General features: G+C 44.5%; 2 protein-coding genes across 2 annotated transcripts; one reads left to right on the top strand and one right to left on the bottom strand.

The window, feature by feature from the left end:
- The first annotated feature begins 9821 nt into the window (after window positions 1–9821).
- On the top strand, window positions 9822–10714 carry LOC124674241 (protein LHCP TRANSLOCATION DEFECT). Its single transcript, XM_047210282.1, has 2 exons — window positions 9822–10169; window positions 10261–10714. Exons 1-2 carry the CDS (start codon window positions 9891–9893, stop codon window positions 10513–10515), a joined length of 534 nt encoding a protein of 177 aa, XP_047066238.1. The 5' UTR covers window positions 9822–9890; the 3' UTR covers window positions 10516–10714.
- A 562-nt stretch (window positions 10715–11276) lies between these two features.
- Window positions 11277–18192, bottom strand: LOC124670229 (phospholipase A I). Its single transcript, XM_047206734.1, has 18 exons — window positions 17486–18192; window positions 17240–17387; window positions 17019–17097; window positions 16776–16929; window positions 16466–16675; window positions 16107–16352; window positions 15859–16021; window positions 15497–15757; window positions 15293–15411; window positions 15038–15199; window positions 14655–14847; window positions 14396–14532; window positions 13748–13886; window positions 13411–13617; window positions 12867–13332; window positions 12565–12781; window positions 12405–12494; window positions 11277–11985 (listed from the first exon to the last, which is right to left on the bottom strand). The coding sequence occupies exons 1-18, from the start codon at window positions 18029–18031 to the stop codon at window positions 11542–11544; spliced, it is 3981 nt and encodes a 1326-aa protein (XP_047062690.1). The 5' UTR covers window positions 18032–18192; the 3' UTR covers window positions 11277–11541.
- Between the last annotated feature and the right edge of the window lie 108 nt (window positions 18193–18300).

Below are 18300 nucleotides of genomic sequence, written 5' to 3' on the forward strand. Positions count from 1 at the left end.
TTCAATGTTCATATTTAAATAACCTTAGAGTGCATGACGGATCAACACAACTAAACCAAGTACTAACATAGCATGCACACTTGTCACCTTCACACTATGTAGGAGGAATAGATCACATCAATACCATCATAGCAATAGTTAACTTCATAATCTACAAAAGATCATAATCATAGCCTACGCCAAGTACTAACACGGATGCACACACTCGTCACCATTACACCGTGCGGGAGGAATAAAACTACTTTAATAACATCACTAGAGTAGCACATAGATAAATTGTGATACAAAACACATTGCAATCATAAAGAGATATAAATAAGCACTTCACTACGCCATTCATAACGGTGAATAAGTATTCGTGAAATATAGCCTAAGAGACCCACACGGTGCACACACTGTCACCTTTACACACGTGGGACAAGGAGTCTCCGGAGATCACATAAGTAAAACCCACTTGACTAACATAATGACATCTAGATTACAAGCATCATCATATGAATCTCAATCATGTAAGGCAGCTCATGAGATTATTGTATTGAAGTACATAGGAGAGAGATGAACCACATAGCTACCGGTACAGCCCCGAGCCTCGATGGAGAACTACTCCCTCCTCATGGGAGACAGCAGCGTTGATGGAGATGGCGGTGGTGTCGATGGAGGAGCCTTCCGGGGCACTTCCCGTCCCGGCGGCGTGCCGGAACAGAGACTCCTGTCCCCCAGATCTTGGCTTCGCGATGGCGGCGGCTCTGGAAGGTTTCTCGTACCGTGGCTTTTTCGTCTCGAAGTTTTAGGTCAGGGACCTTTTTATAGGCGAAGAGACGGAGTCGGAGGGGCGACGAGGCGATGACACACTAGGGGGGCGCGCCCCCCCCCCCCCTAGGCCGCGCTGCCGTGTCATCTGGGGGCCCAGTGGCCCCCCTCTGGCGACTCTCGGGTGTTCTGGAAGCTTCGTGGAAAAATAGGATGCTGGGCCTTGATTTCGTCCGATTCCGAGAATATTTCCTTACTAGGATTTACGGAACCAAAAACAGCAGAAAACGGGAACTGGCCCTTCGGCATCTCGTCAATAGGTTAGTTCCGAAAAACGCATAAATATGACATATAATGTGTACAAAACATGTAGATATCATCAATAATGTGGCATGGAACATAAGAAATTATCGATACGTCGGAGACGTATCAGCATCCCCAAGCTTAGTTCCTGCTCGTCCCGAGCGAGTAAACGATAACAAAGATAATTTCTGGAGTGACATGCCATCATAACCTTGATCATACTATTGTAAGCATATGTAACGAATGCAGCGATCAAAACAATGGTGAATGACATGAGTAAACAACTGAATCATAAAGCAAAGACTTTTCATGAATAGTACTTCAAGACAAGCATCAATAAGTCTCATAAAGCAATAGTTCAAAGTAAAGGTATTGAAGCAACACAAAGGAAGATTAAGTTTCAGCGGTTGCTTTCAATTTATAACATGTATATCTCATGGATAGTTGTCAATGCAAAGCAATATAACAAGTGCAATAAGCAAGTATGTAGGAATCAATGCACAGTTCACACAAGTGTTTGCTTCTTGAGGTGGAGAGAGATAGGTGAACTGACTCAACATAAAAGGTAAAAGAATGGTCCTTCAAAGAGGAAAGCATCGATTGCTATATTTGTGCTAGAGCTTTTATTTTGAAAACATGAAACAATTTTGTCAACGGTAGTAATAAAGCATATGAGTTATGTAAATTATATCTTACAAGTTGCAAGCCTCATGCATAGTATACTAATAGTGCCCGCACCTTGTCCTAATTAGCTTGGACTACCGGATCATCGCAATACACATGTTTTAACCAAGTGTCACAAAGGGGTACCTCCATGCCGCTCGTACAAAGGTCTAAGGAGAAAGCTCGCATTTTGGATTTCTCGCTTTTGATTATTCTCAACTTAGACATCCATACCGGGACAACATGGACAACGAGATAATGGACTCCTCTTTAATGCATAAGCATGTGGCAACAATTAGTGTTCTCATATGAGATTGAGGATATATGTCCAAAACTGAAACTTCCACCATGATTCATGGCTTTAGTTAGCGGCCCAATGTTCTTCTCTAACAATATGCATGCTCTAACCATTAAAGTGGTAGATCTCTCTTACTTCAGACAAGACGGACATGCATAGCAACTCACATGATATTCAACAAAGAGTTGATGGCGTCCCCAGGAACATGGTTATCGCACAACAAGCAACTTAATAAGAGATAAAGTGCATAAGTACATATTCAATACCACAATAGTTTTTAGGCTATTTTGTCCCATGAGCTATATATTGTAAAGGCGAATGATGGAATTTTAAAGGTAGCACTCAAGCAATTTACTTTGGAATGGCGGAGAAATACCATGTAGTAGGTAGGTATGGTGGACACAAATGGCATAGTGGTTGGTTCAAGGATTTTGGATGCATGAGAAGTATTCCCTCTCGATACAAGGTTTAGGCTAGCAAGGTTTATTTGAAACAAACACAAGGATGAACGGTGCAGCAAAACTCACATAAAAGACATATTGTAAACATTATAAGACTCTACACCGTCTTCCTTGTTGTTCAAACTCAATACTAGAAATTATCTAGACTTTAGAGAGACCAAATATGCAAACCAAATTTAGCAAGCTCTAGGTGTTTCTTCATTAATGGGTGTAAAGTATATGATGCAAGAGCTTAAACATGAGCACAACAATTGCCAAGTATCAAATTATTCAAGACATTCTACCAATTACTACATGTAGCATTTTTCGTTTCCAACCATATAACAATTAACGAAGCAGTTTCAACCTTCGCCATGAACACTAAAAGATAAAGCGAAGAACACATGTGTTCATATGAACCAGCGGAGCGTGTCTCTCTCCCACACAAGCATGTATCTATTCAGAGAATGAAAATAACAAAACAAAAATAAAAGCACACAGACGCTCCAAGTAAAGTACATAAGATGTGGCCGAATAAAAATATAGTTTCAAGGGAGGAACCTGATAAATTTGTCGATGAAGAAGGGGATGTCTTGGGCATCCCCAAGCTTAGATGCTTGAGTCTTCTTGAAATATGCAGGGGTGAACCACCGGGGGCATCCCCAAGCTTAGACTCTTCACTCTTCTTGATCATAGTATATCATCCTCCTCTCTCGACCCTTGAAAACTTCCTCCACACCAAACTCGAAACAACTCATTAGAGGGTTAGTGCACAATAAAAATTAGCATGTTCAGAGGTGACACAATCATTCTTAACACTTCTGGACATTGCATAAAGCTACTGGACATTAATGGATCAAAGAAATTCATCCAACATAGCAAAAGAGGCAATGCGAAATAAAAAGGCAGAATCTGTCAAAACAGAACAGTCCGTAAAGATGGATTTTATTGAGGCACCAGACTTGCTCAAATGAAAATGCCCAAATTGAATGAAAGTTGCGTACATATCTGAGGATCACGCACGTAAATTGGCTTAATTTTCTGAGCTACCTACCGGGAGGCAGGTCGAAATTCGTGACAGCAAAGAAATCTGTAACTGCGCAGTAATCCAAATCTAGTATGAACTTTACTATCAAAGACTTTACTTGGCACAACAAAACACAAAACTAAGATAAGGAGAGGTTGCTACAGTAGTAACAACTTCCAAGACACAAATATAAAACAAAGTACTGTAGCAAAATAAACACATGGGTTATCTCCCAAGAAGTGCTTTCTTTATAGCCATTAAGATGGGCTCAGCAGTTTTAATGATGCACTCGCAAGAGATAGTATTTGAAGTAAAAGAGAGCATCAAGAGGAAAATTCAAAACAAATTTAAGTCTAACATGCTTCCTATGCATAGGAATCTTGTAAATAAACAAGTTCATGAAGAGCAAAGTAACAAACATAGGAAGATAGAACAAGTGTAGCTTCAAAAATTTCAGCATATAGAGAGGTGTTTTAGTAACATGAAAATTTCTACAACCATATTTTCCTCTCTCATAATAACTTTCAGTAGTATCATAAGAAAACTCAACAATATAACTATTACATAAAGCATTCTTATCATGAGTCTCATGCATAAAATTAGTACTACTCCCAACATAAGCATAGTTATTCTTATTAATTGTAGTAGGAGCAAATTCAACAAAGTAGCTATCATTATTATTCTCATCATCATATATAGGAGGCATATTGTAATCATAATCAAATTTACTCTCCATAGTAGGTGGCACTAAAAGACTACTATCATTATAATCATCATAAATAGGAGGCAAAGTATCATCAAAGTAAATTTTCTCCTCAATGCTTGGGGGACTAAAAAATATCATGCTCATCAAAACCAGCTTCCCCAAGCTTAGAATTTTCCATATCATTAGCAACAATGGTATTCAAAGTATTCATGCTAATATGTTCCATGGGTTTTTTAATTTTCGCATCAAACCATCCATGTCTTAAATCAGGAAATAGAATAAGAAGCTCATTGTTGTCCATTATGCCAAACTAGTGTAAACAAGAAACAAAAAGATGTAATTGCAGGATCTAAAGGAAATAGCTTTGAGCACACACACAACGGCGCCAGAAAAGTACTTTACCTGGGACCGGAGTATGAGAGCCTTTTACCTTTCCTCCCCGGCAACGGCGCCAGAAAATAGCTTGATGTCTACGGGTGCTTCTATTCTTGTAGACAGTGTTGGGCCTCCAAGCAGCAGCAAGTTTCCCTTAAGTGGATCACCCAAGGTTTATCGAACTCAGGGAGGAAGAGGTCAAAGATATCCCTCTCATGCAACCCTGCAACCACAAAGCAAGAAGTCTCTTGTGTCCCCAACACACCTAATAGGTGCACTAGTTCGGCGAAGAGATAGTGAAATACAGGTGGTATGAATAAGTATGAGCAGTAGTAACGCAGCGAGTGGTAACGCAATGAAAACGAGTAAACAAGCAGCGATAGCGATATTTAGGAACAAGGCCTAGGGATTAGACTTTCACTAGTGGACACTCTCAACTTTGATCACATAACAGAATAGATAAATGCATACTCTACACTCTCTTGTTGGATGATGAACACCACTAATTGCGTAGGATTACACGAACCCTCAATGCCGGAGTTAACAAGCTCCACAATATTCAATGTTCATATTTAAATAACCTTAGAGTGCATGACAGATCAACACAACTAAACCAAGTACTAACATAGCATGCACACTGTCACCTTCACACTATGTAGGAGGAATAGATCACATCAATATCATCAAAGCAATAGTTAACTTCATAATCTACAAGAGATCATAATCATAGCCTACGCCAAGTACTAACACGGATGCACACACTGTCACCATTACACCGTGCAGGAGGAATAAAACTACTTTAATAACATACTAGAGTAGCACATAGATAAATTGTGATACAAAACACATTGCAATCATACAGAGATATAAATAAGCACTTCACTACGCCATTCATAACAGTGAATAAGTATTCTGTGAAATATAGCCTAAGAGACCCACACGGTGCACACACTCGTCACCTTTACACACGTGGGACAAGGAGTCTCCGGAGATCACATAAGTAAAACCCACTTGACTAGCATAATGACATCTAGATTACAAGCATCATCATATGAATCTCAATCATGTAAGACAGCTCATGAGATTATTGTATTGAAGTACATAGGAGAGAGATGAACCACATAGCTACCGGTACAGCCCCGAGCCTCGATGGAGAACTACTCCCTCCTCATGGGAGACAGCAGCGTTGATGGAGATGGCGGTGGTGTCGATGGAGGAGCCTTCCGGGGGCACTTCCCCGTCCCGGCGGCGTGCCGGAACAGAGACTCCTGTCCCCCAGATCTTGGCTTCGCGATGGCGGCGGCTCTGGAAGGTTTCTCGTACCGTGGCTTTTTCGTCTCGAAGTTTTAGGTCAGGGACCTTTTTATAGGCGAAGAGGCGGAGTCGGAGGGGCGACGAGGCGATGACACACTAGGGGGGCGCCCCCCCCCTAGGCCGCGCCGCCCTGTCATCTGGGGGCCCAGTGGCCCCCCTCTGGCGACTCTCGGGTGTTCTGGAAGCTTCGTGGAAAAATAGGATGCTGGGCCTTGATTTCGTCCGATTCGAGAATATTTCCTTACTAGGATTTCTGGAACCAAAAACAGCGGAAAACGAGAACTGGCCCTTCGGCATCTCGTCAATAGGTTAGTTCCGGAAAACGCATAAATATGACATATAATGTGTACAAAACATGTAGATATCATCAATAATGTGGCATGGAACATAAGAAATTATCGATACGTCGGAGACGTATCACACACCCACGAAGGATAATGTCCCTTTCCTTATGGTTAGCTTTTCCTCCGCTCCGGAGATGGCAAGCTCCACAACCACTTCACAAGCTCCACGAAGGAGAAGCCCGGGCCCCTTCACAATCTTCCACGAAGAGATCACCGGGGCACCAACCAAGCCAACTAGGAGGTCTCCCTCCAAGAGTAACAAGCTCACGGTCTCTCACTCGAACTAATCGTGGTGGAGAGCTCAACACTATGCAATGATGCAAAGCAAGAACACTAGAGGTGTTCAAGTCCTTCACACTCAAATCCCACCAAAGCAACGAATGCTAGGATGAGATTGGAGAGGAAGAACAATGAGGAAAGTCAACAAAAGACTCCAAGATCTAGATCCAAAGGGTTCGCCTCACTTAGAGGAGAAATGGATTGGTGAGGATTATAGATCTAGATCTCCTCTCTTAGATCCCTCAAGAATGAGCAAAAATCATGGGGGGAGACAAGAGAGAGAGCAATTTCTTCAAAGGCAACAATGGAGGAGAGAGAATGGGAAGAACTTACTTGCTCAAGGTGGAAGAAGGACTATTTATAGCTACGGAGCAAATAAAACCGTTGAGGGAAAAAGACAGAGAAAACGGGCAGAAAATCGGGCAGAAAAGTCGGCCCAGCCGGCTGCCAGGCCGGCCAACCGGATTTGGTGCTGAGGAGCCCAGCAGGGCGTCCGGTCGGGCCGGCCCAGCAGCCGGGCAAGGCGGCGCGCGCCCTGTGCGGCAAATAGGCAAGGCAGCGCAGGCGCATGAGCCGCAGCGGGGCAGTGAGGCCCGGCCGGGGCTGCAGCGCGCGGGCGAGTGGGCCGCGCCGGGCGAGCAAGGCGGCCCGCAGCGTGTGGGCGGCGCGGAGGAGAGCGGGCTGGCGAGGCGCCTGGTCGGGCCGGGGCCTATGCCGGGCAGGCCGATCAGGGACCGGGCCAGCTGCCGGTCTTGGGCCAAAAGGCCGCAGTACACGGCCCGGCAGGCATCAGCCCAGACCCGGCACGGACCGGGCATGCCGGCGGCTGGGCCGGTCAGACCGGTCGGTCGGCTGGCCCATTCCTTTTCTTTTTCATTTTATATTTTGCTTTTTTCCTTTTCTTTAATAACTAAATCTCCCGAACTCCGATTCGAATGAAACCAATTTTGTTTGGAAGATAACAACAAATGCTATCCAATAGAAAGTGCAAATTCAAGAATCTGTAGGAGGGGATTTTATCATAAATATAAAAGGTAGAACCTTATATCATGAATAACCGGTGAAATCACCCAACCTCGAAAACGCAATAGAAGATGCATGCGAACTCCGTTTTCGATGAACTTGGGCTTGTTGTAAAGCTAGCAACAAGCTCAAGAACCTCACACATAGAAACACCAAGAAGCAATAAGGATATGCAAAGTATACAAAGGATTGAGCTCCCTAAGACGATGTGATCAAGTTACCCAACCGAAAGCCCCTCTTAATAGTGCGGCTATGTATCCTATAATCCGTTCTCTCATAATCCGTTCTCTTAATAGTGTGTATGATCCACATTTTTTCCATGATCATCCTCTATAATCATGTTATGCATGATGACACAAGCGGTCATGATATACCAAAGGCACTCTTGGTCCCAAAATCTAGCCGGCCCCCTCACAATGGCAAATTGGGCTTGCAAAATCCCAAATACTCTCTCTACATCTTCCTAGCCGCCTCTTGTGCATTGTGAAATTGGGTTTGTTTCTTACCTCGTGGTTGAATAACCGGCTTCACAAATGTTTTCCACCTTAGATATATGCCGTCGGCGAGGAAGTAGCCATAGTTGTACTTATGGCCATTTGCTTCAAACTCCACCGATGGACCTTCCCGCATTGCAAGTCTTGTCATTAGTGGTGACCGTTGAAGAATATTGATGTCATTGCAAGACCCGGGCATTCCAAAAAATGCATGCCATATCCAAGTCTCATGATCGGCGATCGCTTCAAGGACTATAGTGGCATTCTTCTTGTACCCTTTGCATTGTCCATGCCATGCCGCTGGACAATTCTTCCAACTCCAATGCATGCAATCAATGGAGCCAAGCATACCTGGAAATCCCCGGTTGGCGTTGAACTCCAAAAGTCTTGCCGTGTCTTGAGCATTGGGAGCTCTCAAGTATGTGGATCCGAAAACATTCACAATTACCACGGCAAAGCGCTTCACACACAAGATAGAAGTGCCCTCTCCCATGGCCAAATGATCATCAATTAGATCCGCCGGTATACCATATGCCAACATACGGAAGGCGGCGGTCACCTTCTGATATGTGCTATGACCAAGTTCTCCGGTGGCATTTCTCTGTTGCTCAAAGAATCGATCATACTTGGTCACCTCCGTTGCGATGTGTTGAACAAGTCGATGCTCATCCGAAAAGGCCGCTGAAAATAGCTTTCGGGAAATATCAGATTCTCATTGAAATACGACCGCATCAACTTCTCGTGCCCTTCAATCCTTTCTCTCCACAACTTCTGTCTACTGAACACCGATCCACCCATTTTTGGCTTCTTGACGGCGCGGTATCGTAATAGTATGGATATGTTCTCTTCTCCCTCTTGGGCGTACTCATCATCCGATGAATCGTATGCTGAACTCTACAAATATACATGTGAAATGACTTCACTACAACTAGCTAGTAGCAAAAAAATCGACAAAATGATGGTGGTCGGTGGAGGCGCATACCTTGCGAGAAAACCGGCGAGCATCTTGGTTGCGCCATGTTGACAGTAGGCTCGACGACGACGCGATGGCGATGACGGCGCGGGGTAGGGAGAGGAGAAAGCGCGGGGGAGGCGAGCAGAAGCACCGGCCTTGTGCCCGTCGGTGGCGACGTCTGCTGGTCGGCACAGCGCGGCGGAGAGGCCGGAACTGCCGATAGGAGGCGTGGGCGAGGCAGACCTACGACGTGGCAGCGAGCTACAGCAGGGCCGGCGGCGGAATCGACCGGCACCGACGGAATCGTTCGGCGACGCGGTGGGAAAATGGTGGACGCGGGCGCAGGGGAAAATTTCAGCCGTTGTGTATTCGCGCGCGTGCGAAGAGATGCCGCGCTTTACAGCCGACGGGTCACATTTGGCGCCCTGGATAATGCAAAAAGTCGCCCACCCCAAAAAAATTGCAGTGCCGCCACGTATAGCGCGCCTGCTAGAGGGCCGACTTCATCTTTGCGCGTTGGATACCGTCGGTTTTTATAGCGCGGACGCAGGATAGCGCGCCTGTTGGAGATGGTCTAATGAGCTCCAAAAAATGTTGATAGAAAGGGAAAGAGAAACCACCAGGGCCAAGGAGCATTAAACATATTATTATGATCTTGAGATACCATATCCTGGGGATCTTAGAAGTCATCACAGAGACCAATGTGCATACAAAATTCCTAGCTAAAAAGTGTTTTGTAGTAATCTACAGCAATATCAAGCTACCTTTATTTATGCTAAACGGGGTTTTGGGAGATGCCTTGGCTCGGCTAAGCCAGTTGAGTTGTACCAGTACTTATCCGTTCCCTACATATATCTCTCTGCATTTCTCCACCTCTCGCTCCGAGACCTGCTCGCACTCCAAGAATCAGCAGAGCGCCATGGCCTCCATCCCGTGCACCATCCAGCTGGCGACCAGGACGGCGTCCTCGTCGTCGAGGTGGACGTCTCCGCGGGCGGCGCAGGGAGCGGGAGGAGCAGCGCTGAGGACGCCGCTGCCGGCGCGGAGGATGCAAGGGTGGTCGCTGCCGAGCAAGGTGGCGCCGGCGAGGGGGAGCGGGAGGGTGGGGTTCTTCAAGTTCGGGAACAAGGACGCGGAGGGCGCCGGCATCTACGGCAGCCAGGGCAGGGACGACTTCGACCGCGACGACGTCGAGCAGGTGAGGATTCCGCCCCGCTCCCTGAATCGAACCGTCTCTGGATCTCCGTTTGCCGCGCTCGTCATCTGACAACAATGGCCGTGGGTTGCAGTACTTCAACTACATGGGGATGCTGGCGGTGGAGGGCACCTACGACAAGATGGAGGCGCTGCTGAACGAGAACATCCACCCGGTGGACATCCTGCTGCTGCTGGCAGCCTCCGAGGCCGACTTGCCCAAGATCGAGGAGGTGCTCAAGGCCGGCGCCAAGTACGACGTCAAGGACGCCGACGGGAGGACGGCGCTCGACCGGGCCAACCCCGAGGTCAGGGAGTTCATCACCGGCTTCGCCACGGCCAAGGCCTGATCGTTCACTAGCTGTTTGGTTACGGTTTGGTAGAGTGAGTGTATAGCCGGGAGGTTCACTAGCTGCTCGAGAACGAGAAGCCCCTTTGCTATGCTGAATGCCTGAATGGGACACTAGGAACTTGAGTTGGTTGATTGTATTTATTCAGGAACCGATAAACAAGCTGAACATGGAGTACTAAAACGGGGTTTCGCTGTCATCCTTGAACTGAGACATCCAGCAAGCAAGTATTGTCAGATTATTCAGGAAAAAACCCTTGGTTCAGCTTTCTAATGTGATGCAACTATGAAACCGGCATTGATTCGTTGGTGCATATTTTCGTTTGCACAACTGTTTCTAGCAAACCTAATGTAGATGAGGTCTTCCTAGAGTGTATCAAATGTGCCCTCAAATCATGTACTCACTCGGATCTATAATAAATGTCATGGCTTTAGTTCAAATTTAAGTGTCATGGCTTTAGTTCAAATTTAAAGCTGCGACACTTATTATCGATCGGAGGAGGTACATCAACAAATGATTTCATGGCGTGCACCAATACTTGCAGAACAGACCCCTTGCCGACCAGCATCAATGCCTAAATGCGTACAACTGGCAGCATCTACACCCACCTCCAATTTGCTAAACCAAAAACACAAAAAATTGAAAGAATTAAAAAAAACATGAATGTCAGACGGTGTTTATTTACTGGCAAACAACAAAGTAAAAGAATGAAATCCAGAGTAGTACAAGAATAAAAACTTCAGGAACTTGATCTAGACCGAAGCAATGCACAGTACAAAGCTTTCATCCTTTATTTCATTTGCTCTATCAGTCTCCACTAGTAGATAATCTATGTAGTATGTACTATAGTTTTACAATGGCAACCGCCAGAAGATTCAATTGGGGTACATTTCTTATCTCCGCCTGCACAATGAACACTGGTATACTCTATAGCCCCTCAGAAAAAAAAACTCTAACCAAATCCACCCAAACATCTCTTTTTTCCAGTATTATTAATTTCATAATTTGTATGGTCTGTGGACGTTACTAACTACAAACATAAGGTAAATGGCAAATGTACTTCAACCTAGGATGTGCACGGAGTGCTTGTTGAAGAGCTGTGTCCACTGTGACACCCTCGCGGAACAGCTTGTCATATAAGAGGCAGATAAACTGAGCCAGGTACTCCTCATCATCAATATCTTTGTTGATTTCACCGTTTTTCTCAGCATCACTGTCTTCCCAGTCACTTATAGGGCTAACAGGTTCAGGCTCGGACTCATCAGCTTCATCATCCCCAATGACAAACTTCCCATTCTCTAGGTTTCCATTAACATCCATCCCGTGGTATGCAATTGCCTGGGAATCTGGAGGCTCGACAGATGATGAAATGACTGCTTTGGCACCAGAATCCACGAATGCCTTGGCAAGGCCATGGGCAAGGCCATACTTACCACTGCACACAATAATCCTCTCCCTCCATGCTCCAACCTAGGCCAACAATATGTATATAAGGTAGTATCAAGAATCAAGTGTGCCCTAGACTATGGATATGCATTGTGACAAACATGCTAAATAGGCAGAAGGCACCATGATCTGCCAGCTAACAGAACCGTGCATCTACACTGCTACATTGCCATTTCGTTCATGACAACTCTTTTGAGCCATGAGGTTCATGTATTGTGCATTTACATGACAACATTTGATAACAGCACCACAAAAAATATGCATGCTTTATCCTATACTCCTAATCAACTGGCAGTAATGTACCACTATTACAGATCTTACTTGGAGCTGTATTTGCAGTTTGGGTTTCACTAAGAATCACTATGAGAACTTTTTACTGGTCCCTATCTACGAACATATGAAGATCAGTTCAAAGGAAGTGCAATCTGTCAATAATGGCTTACCATCCAACGAACGTCTTCGGGTGACATGTGACAAGCAGGCACTGTCCTCCTGAACATATAGGCACCAATTTCTTGGTTATCTTCCATTACCTGCGACAAGGTAACTTAGTAATACGATTGACCTGTCAAGGAAACAAAGAAAAGGATAATGCAGTCCTACTTGTGTTTGGCGCCCTATGTAGCGGTGATGTATCCCACCAATTTCAAACGACGGCCATTCTGCAACCAACTCAGACAAACATGAAATCTTTGAGACCGAATATGCACCCTTTCTCTTACACCCATGCAGCATGGTAGACAAGCTTGCTTTGACACACTGCAGAAATTTGTCTGCAAGTTCCCCTGGTTCGGCAACTACAAATACATCATTCTGCCAGCTGCAATAGTAAGTTTTGCATCACATAACCAGAACTTACAGGTAAGTAAATGGTTATTCCATTAAACAATAAATAGAAGCAGTACCTCAATATTGAACCAGTTGAATCATTTTGAAGAGCTAGGTGTATCACACCAACTTGAGGCATATTTTGCAGCTTATCATACAATGAACGAACATGTCCAGATGGCTGCCATGACTTTACTGGTGATGTTGGTGGTGAGGACTTTGTAGTTGGGTGACCATCCAGGCTAAGCAGCGGAACTTGGTCGATTCGACCAAGTCGTTGAGTGCCGTCAGGACTATATAGAAGTGGACTAGATGGAAAACTCCCAGTAAACAAGGGAGAGGTAATTGGAGTTGGAAGTGCAGTAGTTGGTTTTCCAAATCCAGACGTGCTATTCATTAGAGTAAGCCTAATACCATTCTGGGAGCAGAATGCTTCAAGCGAACGGGTATGATTTATTTTCTTTCCAAAATCAGGATTGAATGAAGCCTCTACAAGTAAAACCACACGCCTCCATCCTAATGTAGGATTACTTTCACTTAGACCTAGCAGGGTTATAAGGTGTATCAATCACATGTCCCATAAAGTGTTACAGAATGGACTCAAATCCAAGTAATACAAACCTGAATTTGATGAACTCAATCTTGAAAATGACAGGGATTTGATGATTCCAGAAGACTTCTCTTGCTCTTGATATCTTGGAACTAAAAGCTCACAAACATTCTTGAAATCCTGTAAATTTTTCTGAATGTACTCTTCTGTTGCAGCCTCCAACTTAAGCCATACAGCAGGATCAGTCTCATCTAGCTCCATGCCACACCGATCATCAACTGACAGCATAACAAGATCTCTCATTTAAATATCCAAGATCAACACTTTAATAGTGCCAAATTTACTAAACAACACTTATGATTATGTTGATATTGGTCAAACGCACAGCTTCCTTGGAAGTTAGATTACCTGGATTAAAACGGAAATATTGCATTTCAGGAAGCATAGGAATCAGCGTATCCAAAGTTTCTTCCACTCTCTCCACTGAGCATGCACTTTCTATTAAAACCTGCCCTGTATCCAAGTAGCGCCATCCACCCCGCCGACTCTAGATGAGAATATGAAATATCACTATATGAGGAGTGTGCAAAAGATGCATATCTCAGATCAAAGTTCACTAGAATCTAAGTGTAGTAAATTTTAACATGCAACACATATTCATCTTGGACTTAGGTGTTTCATCATACTAACTTATGCTTGGATTTGTTATTTCTGAAATAGAGGTCAGTGACATTTCGATGTATAGCATCTTAGATCGATAAATTCCTTGTAATGCCTTGAAATGCAAAAGCCTGTAATAATTGAACATAACTAAACCTTATCCACAAGATTTTACAAGCCTGGAAATAATTAAACCTTATCCATAAGATTTTACAAGGCTGGCACTATGTTGCTTGATATCCCAGTATTAAGATAATAAGAAAATAGTATATTTCTCACAAGAAATAGAGGTACCATTCTAGTAAAGTTGCACATGGACTAGTTATTGCACAACTTTGAATAGTTCAGTGATGAAATTGTTTTAGTAGCAAAATCAGGATCTATGATGTGTATTACCTTAGTTGGAACTGAGCCACACCCTATTGAAACTAGGCAATCGATTCTCGTATCAGGCCACAAAAGTTGCGCCTCTCTTATCGCGAAGATTGTGGGATTGTTCGCTACAATAGCTCCGTCTTGCCAGCGATTTACATCTGAAAAAAAAAGAGTAACAAGAAAAATGAGGATAGAGATACATACTGTATCTTGAAGACTCGCAACAAACAGAGACACATTCATAAATGAAAATCAACTAGCGAGTTTAGGAATTATTTACCATCAGAGTAATCATCCAGATAATATGGAGCTGCAGATGATGCTCTTATGGCTTCCCATAACTGATGCTTGCAGCTCCCCATAAAAGCACCACGTTTAATACCAACTGGTGCACCAGAAACAGCCGTTCCAACTGCGCCAATACATGGACTTTCTGCCATTCCTGGTGATATCTCCAGAGTGCCAGGTGGATACTGGAATATTACAATATGCCGCAAAAAAGAGAGAAAACCATCAACATAAAAACGATGACAATAGCTAAAGTAATACTAAAAAGATACTCCCTATCTTTCCTTCTGGTTTCAATATTGAGAACTAAATAGTCCCAGCATACAACTGTGCAAACTACATTTCAAATTGCCAATGATGGAGGATAAAAATAACCTGATAGTTCCGAAATATATATGGTTGGGCAGGCATGGCACTGACTAAAGTGGATACAACAAAAACCTTCGGAATGCCTTTCACAGAAGACTCTATTAGGAGGTCACCATCATCGTCAGCACACATTTCCTTTAGTAACCTCTCAAATTGATCTGCGCTGTGCTGCAACAGAAATTCATTAGTCACTACTTGCACAGTTGCACTACATTTGAATAACATAAAACACCACACAGAAGTTCATTGATTGATTAATACCTTTGAACCATGTACAACCACTCTAAAACTCTGCGACGAACTTTTGAAAAGTTGATCCAGCTTCTCCTTCCATGTAGCAGATTCGTCCTTAGGGACAGGTTCAGCAAATACAAGTTTCCCTAGAACATAAAAAAATTTAATTGACAGCACACTGACATTAAGAATTAAAAAGTATCAAAGCATGAAGAACCAAAAGATATTCACCAAGTTTTGTGTATATTTCTTCACACTGATCCATATTCATCTGCTTGATTCCAAGAGCCATCGCAAGCATGCCACCTGTCGATGTACCACATATGAGATCAAACATTTCATGTATGCGTTTCCCTGTTCCTTGTTCTATTTGTTTAAGCATTTGAACAGTTGCAAGGCCCTTCATGCCACCACCATCCATTGAAAGAATACGCAGACCCTTCTTTGCAACTGGCCTCCCTTTTATTGCCCGGCGCAAGTTCTCGTTCTCCCCTAACAAAGTTTGAGAAGATTTACAAAACCGATCAATACAGGTCATGGTTACTAGATTAATCATAAGAAAACAAGTCAATCAGAACCACAAACAAATATACCTAGAATTGCCAGGGCACGTGCAGCTGCCTTGCTGACACGCTTCTCTTGTGAAAAAGTAGAGCGAATTAAAAGGTCACGCAAACTTTCAGAGTGTATAAGGGTGCGACGAGTCTCCAAGCAGAAAGCCAAATTGCCAACTGCAAATAGAGATAAGCGTTGCACCTAACAAAATGAAGCAAATAGCAATAAGCATCCAGTAGTTACCCAAAGAACACATCAACCAGAGTCTAAATCCAGATCATCTTGCCTCAGAGTTCTTGTGTGCACAAAGTGCTTTCAGTGACTTGAGCACATCTTTTCTCAACATCTTTTGAGCAACAAGATCAGAAACAAAAGTTAACGTGACCACAACTTGTAATACTGATACTAATTCTTCGTCATCAAATGATTTCAGCACAGCTTCTATAGGCTTCATAATATCACACTTAATCAGCTGCATTGCTGATGAAATATCTGATGCTAGTGACGAAAGAGCAAGGCATGCTTGCTCAACCTGAAATTTTTTTGCCAGTTAAGATAATAACAAACAAAATGTGGTACAGTTGAAACATACAACTATTGTCACAGAACTCAGCACATTTTGTGTTTTCAGGTTTGAGTTAGTACCACGTGACGATTATCGCTGCTTATCATGCTGATAAGCTGCCTGACAGCATTTTCTTCTTTGCTAATGGCAACTTGATTGCTATGATCTTCCATTATTTTGGCCAAAGCAGAAGCCAGCAAAGGATGGTGACAGGAAGAGAACCGGAAAACAAGCGAAAAGAAGGCACTAAGTTTGTGCCTGGCTGCAATGAAGTAGGAATAATTCTCGGTCTGGAAACAAAACCAAATGGTAAACTTGTCAAAAAAATGTTGTAAGTAATGAGATGACGTAGCCAACAGAATGATAGAATGCCAAGGTAGTTTAATCTACCTCTATTTGCACAGTGACAGACTTAAGACTTTCCAGTGCGTCAATTCTAATATTTGCAAGTGTGAGATGTCTAAGGTTGTGCAGCGGCAAGATTTCTGGAAGAAACTCTAGGGGATTCCCAAACAAGCGCAATACACGGAGCTTAGGCACTGATCTGTGGAAACCAATAATGAATTGTGAGGAAAATTACCCAACCGAAATAAACTACAGAAAAATAAATCTCTATGAATAATATTCAGTAACCTGAAATCCAATAATGGGCGGACAAGCTTATTGTGTTCTAGTGATAATTCCTCCAGCAAAACGCACTGCCGCAGTTCTACTGCTTGTTATAAGAGGGGAAAAAAAACTTACATCATTTGCAAGGACATGCATAATGTTGAATGTCAAAAAGTTTTGAGGTACTACAAAGCTGTAAATACGAATTTTAGATTTATACAGAAATAAAAGGTCTGTACACTAACCAGGAACAGAAACTAGCATGTTGTTGTCAACGGTAAGCACTTTCAAGTTCTTCAATTCACCAACTTCAGGTGGTAAAACTGACAATTTATTGTTGTCAACATAAAGTTTCTCAAGAAATGGAAGACGGGTCAATTCAACCGGAAGCACCTGCCAAAGTTTTGTAAACATTTCATGGTTAGAGTTGCCTTTAGTGTCAATCAGTCTCAAAATTCATCAGAATAGAATGGGTGGATTGATGGACTCACCATGAGTCCGCAGTTGCAGAGGCTGAGCGCGGTGACAGAGCGCCAGTGGTCGGCAAGCACGGGCACGCCTGCGGCGACGGCTCCATCGGCAGCCGGCGCGGGCGCGAGGTTGGATCTGATGAGCCGCGCGAGAACCACGGCGCCGTCGCCGGTGCTCTGCGTGGAGCCGAGCGCCCGCGCGACCCGTACGGAGCGCAGCGCCTCCCTCCTCCTGACGACCCGCATCTCGACGGCGACCTTGTCGTTGTCGTTGTCGGGCTTGAGATCGACGGATACGGCGTCGTGGGGCGGGGGCAGCGCGACCATGAGCTGGGACTGGAGGCGCAGCGCGACCTGGTCCTCGTCGTCGGCGGCGGACCAGTCGAGCTCGATGCGGAAGCCGAGGTCGCCGTTGGTGGTGGCGGTGGCGGTGGGCGAGAAGGTGGGGGACTGCGGCGGGGGCGAGGAGGGGTCCTGATCGGGGTCGTCCTCGGCGAAGTCGCCGTAGTCGAGGGTGAGGTGGAAGATCTCGGAGCTGCGCTTCCAGCCCAGGCCCCACGACGACATGGCGGGCGCATCAAAATGGCGGCCGCGCGCGCTAGGGTTCTCGGATTGGGGAGCGCGGGCGGGGAGATTTGGTGGTGTGAGGAGGAAGACGAGCACAGATCAGAGGAAGGGAGCCGAGTGTTGGCGTTGCGTTGTTTTGGTTCGTTTGGTTTGGTTTGGCCCTGCCTGTGGATGCAAAGAAATTTCCGCGTCATTCCTTTGCGTTTTGTGTTTGGGGTTTTACCTTCCATTCCAAACTCCGCTACCGACACTGTACGGGTCCACCGGAC

This window comes from Lolium rigidum, chromosome 7 (assembly GCF_022539505.1).
Source record: "Lolium rigidum isolate FL_2022 chromosome 7, APGP_CSIRO_Lrig_0.1, whole genome shotgun sequence".
Classification (NCBI taxonomy): domain Eukaryota; kingdom Viridiplantae; phylum Streptophyta; class Magnoliopsida; order Poales; family Poaceae; genus Lolium; species Lolium rigidum.

Excerpts from the sequence above, each read along its gene's own strand:
- LOC124674241 (XM_047210282.1), top strand. The coding sequence starts at position 9,891 with ATGGCCTCCATCCCGTGCACCATCCAGCTGGCGACCAGGACGGCGTCC. Across the intron at positions 10,170-10,260 it reads ACCGCGACGACGTCGAGCAG|TACTTCAACTACATGGGGAT; the intron begins GTGAGGATTCCG and ends CGTGGGTTGCAG.
- LOC124670229 (XM_047206734.1), bottom strand. The coding sequence starts at position 18,031 with ATGTCGTCGTGGGGCCTGGGCTGGAAGCGCAGCTCCGAGATCTTCCAC. Across the intron at positions 15,200-15,292 it reads TGGTTGTACATGGTTCAAAG|CACAGCGCAGATCAATTTGA; the intron begins GTATTAATCAAT and ends TTTCTGTTGCAG. Across the intron at positions 14,848-15,037 it reads ATATATTTCGGAACTATCAG|TATCCACCTGGCACTCTGGA; the intron begins GTTATTTTTATC and ends GTAATATTCCAG.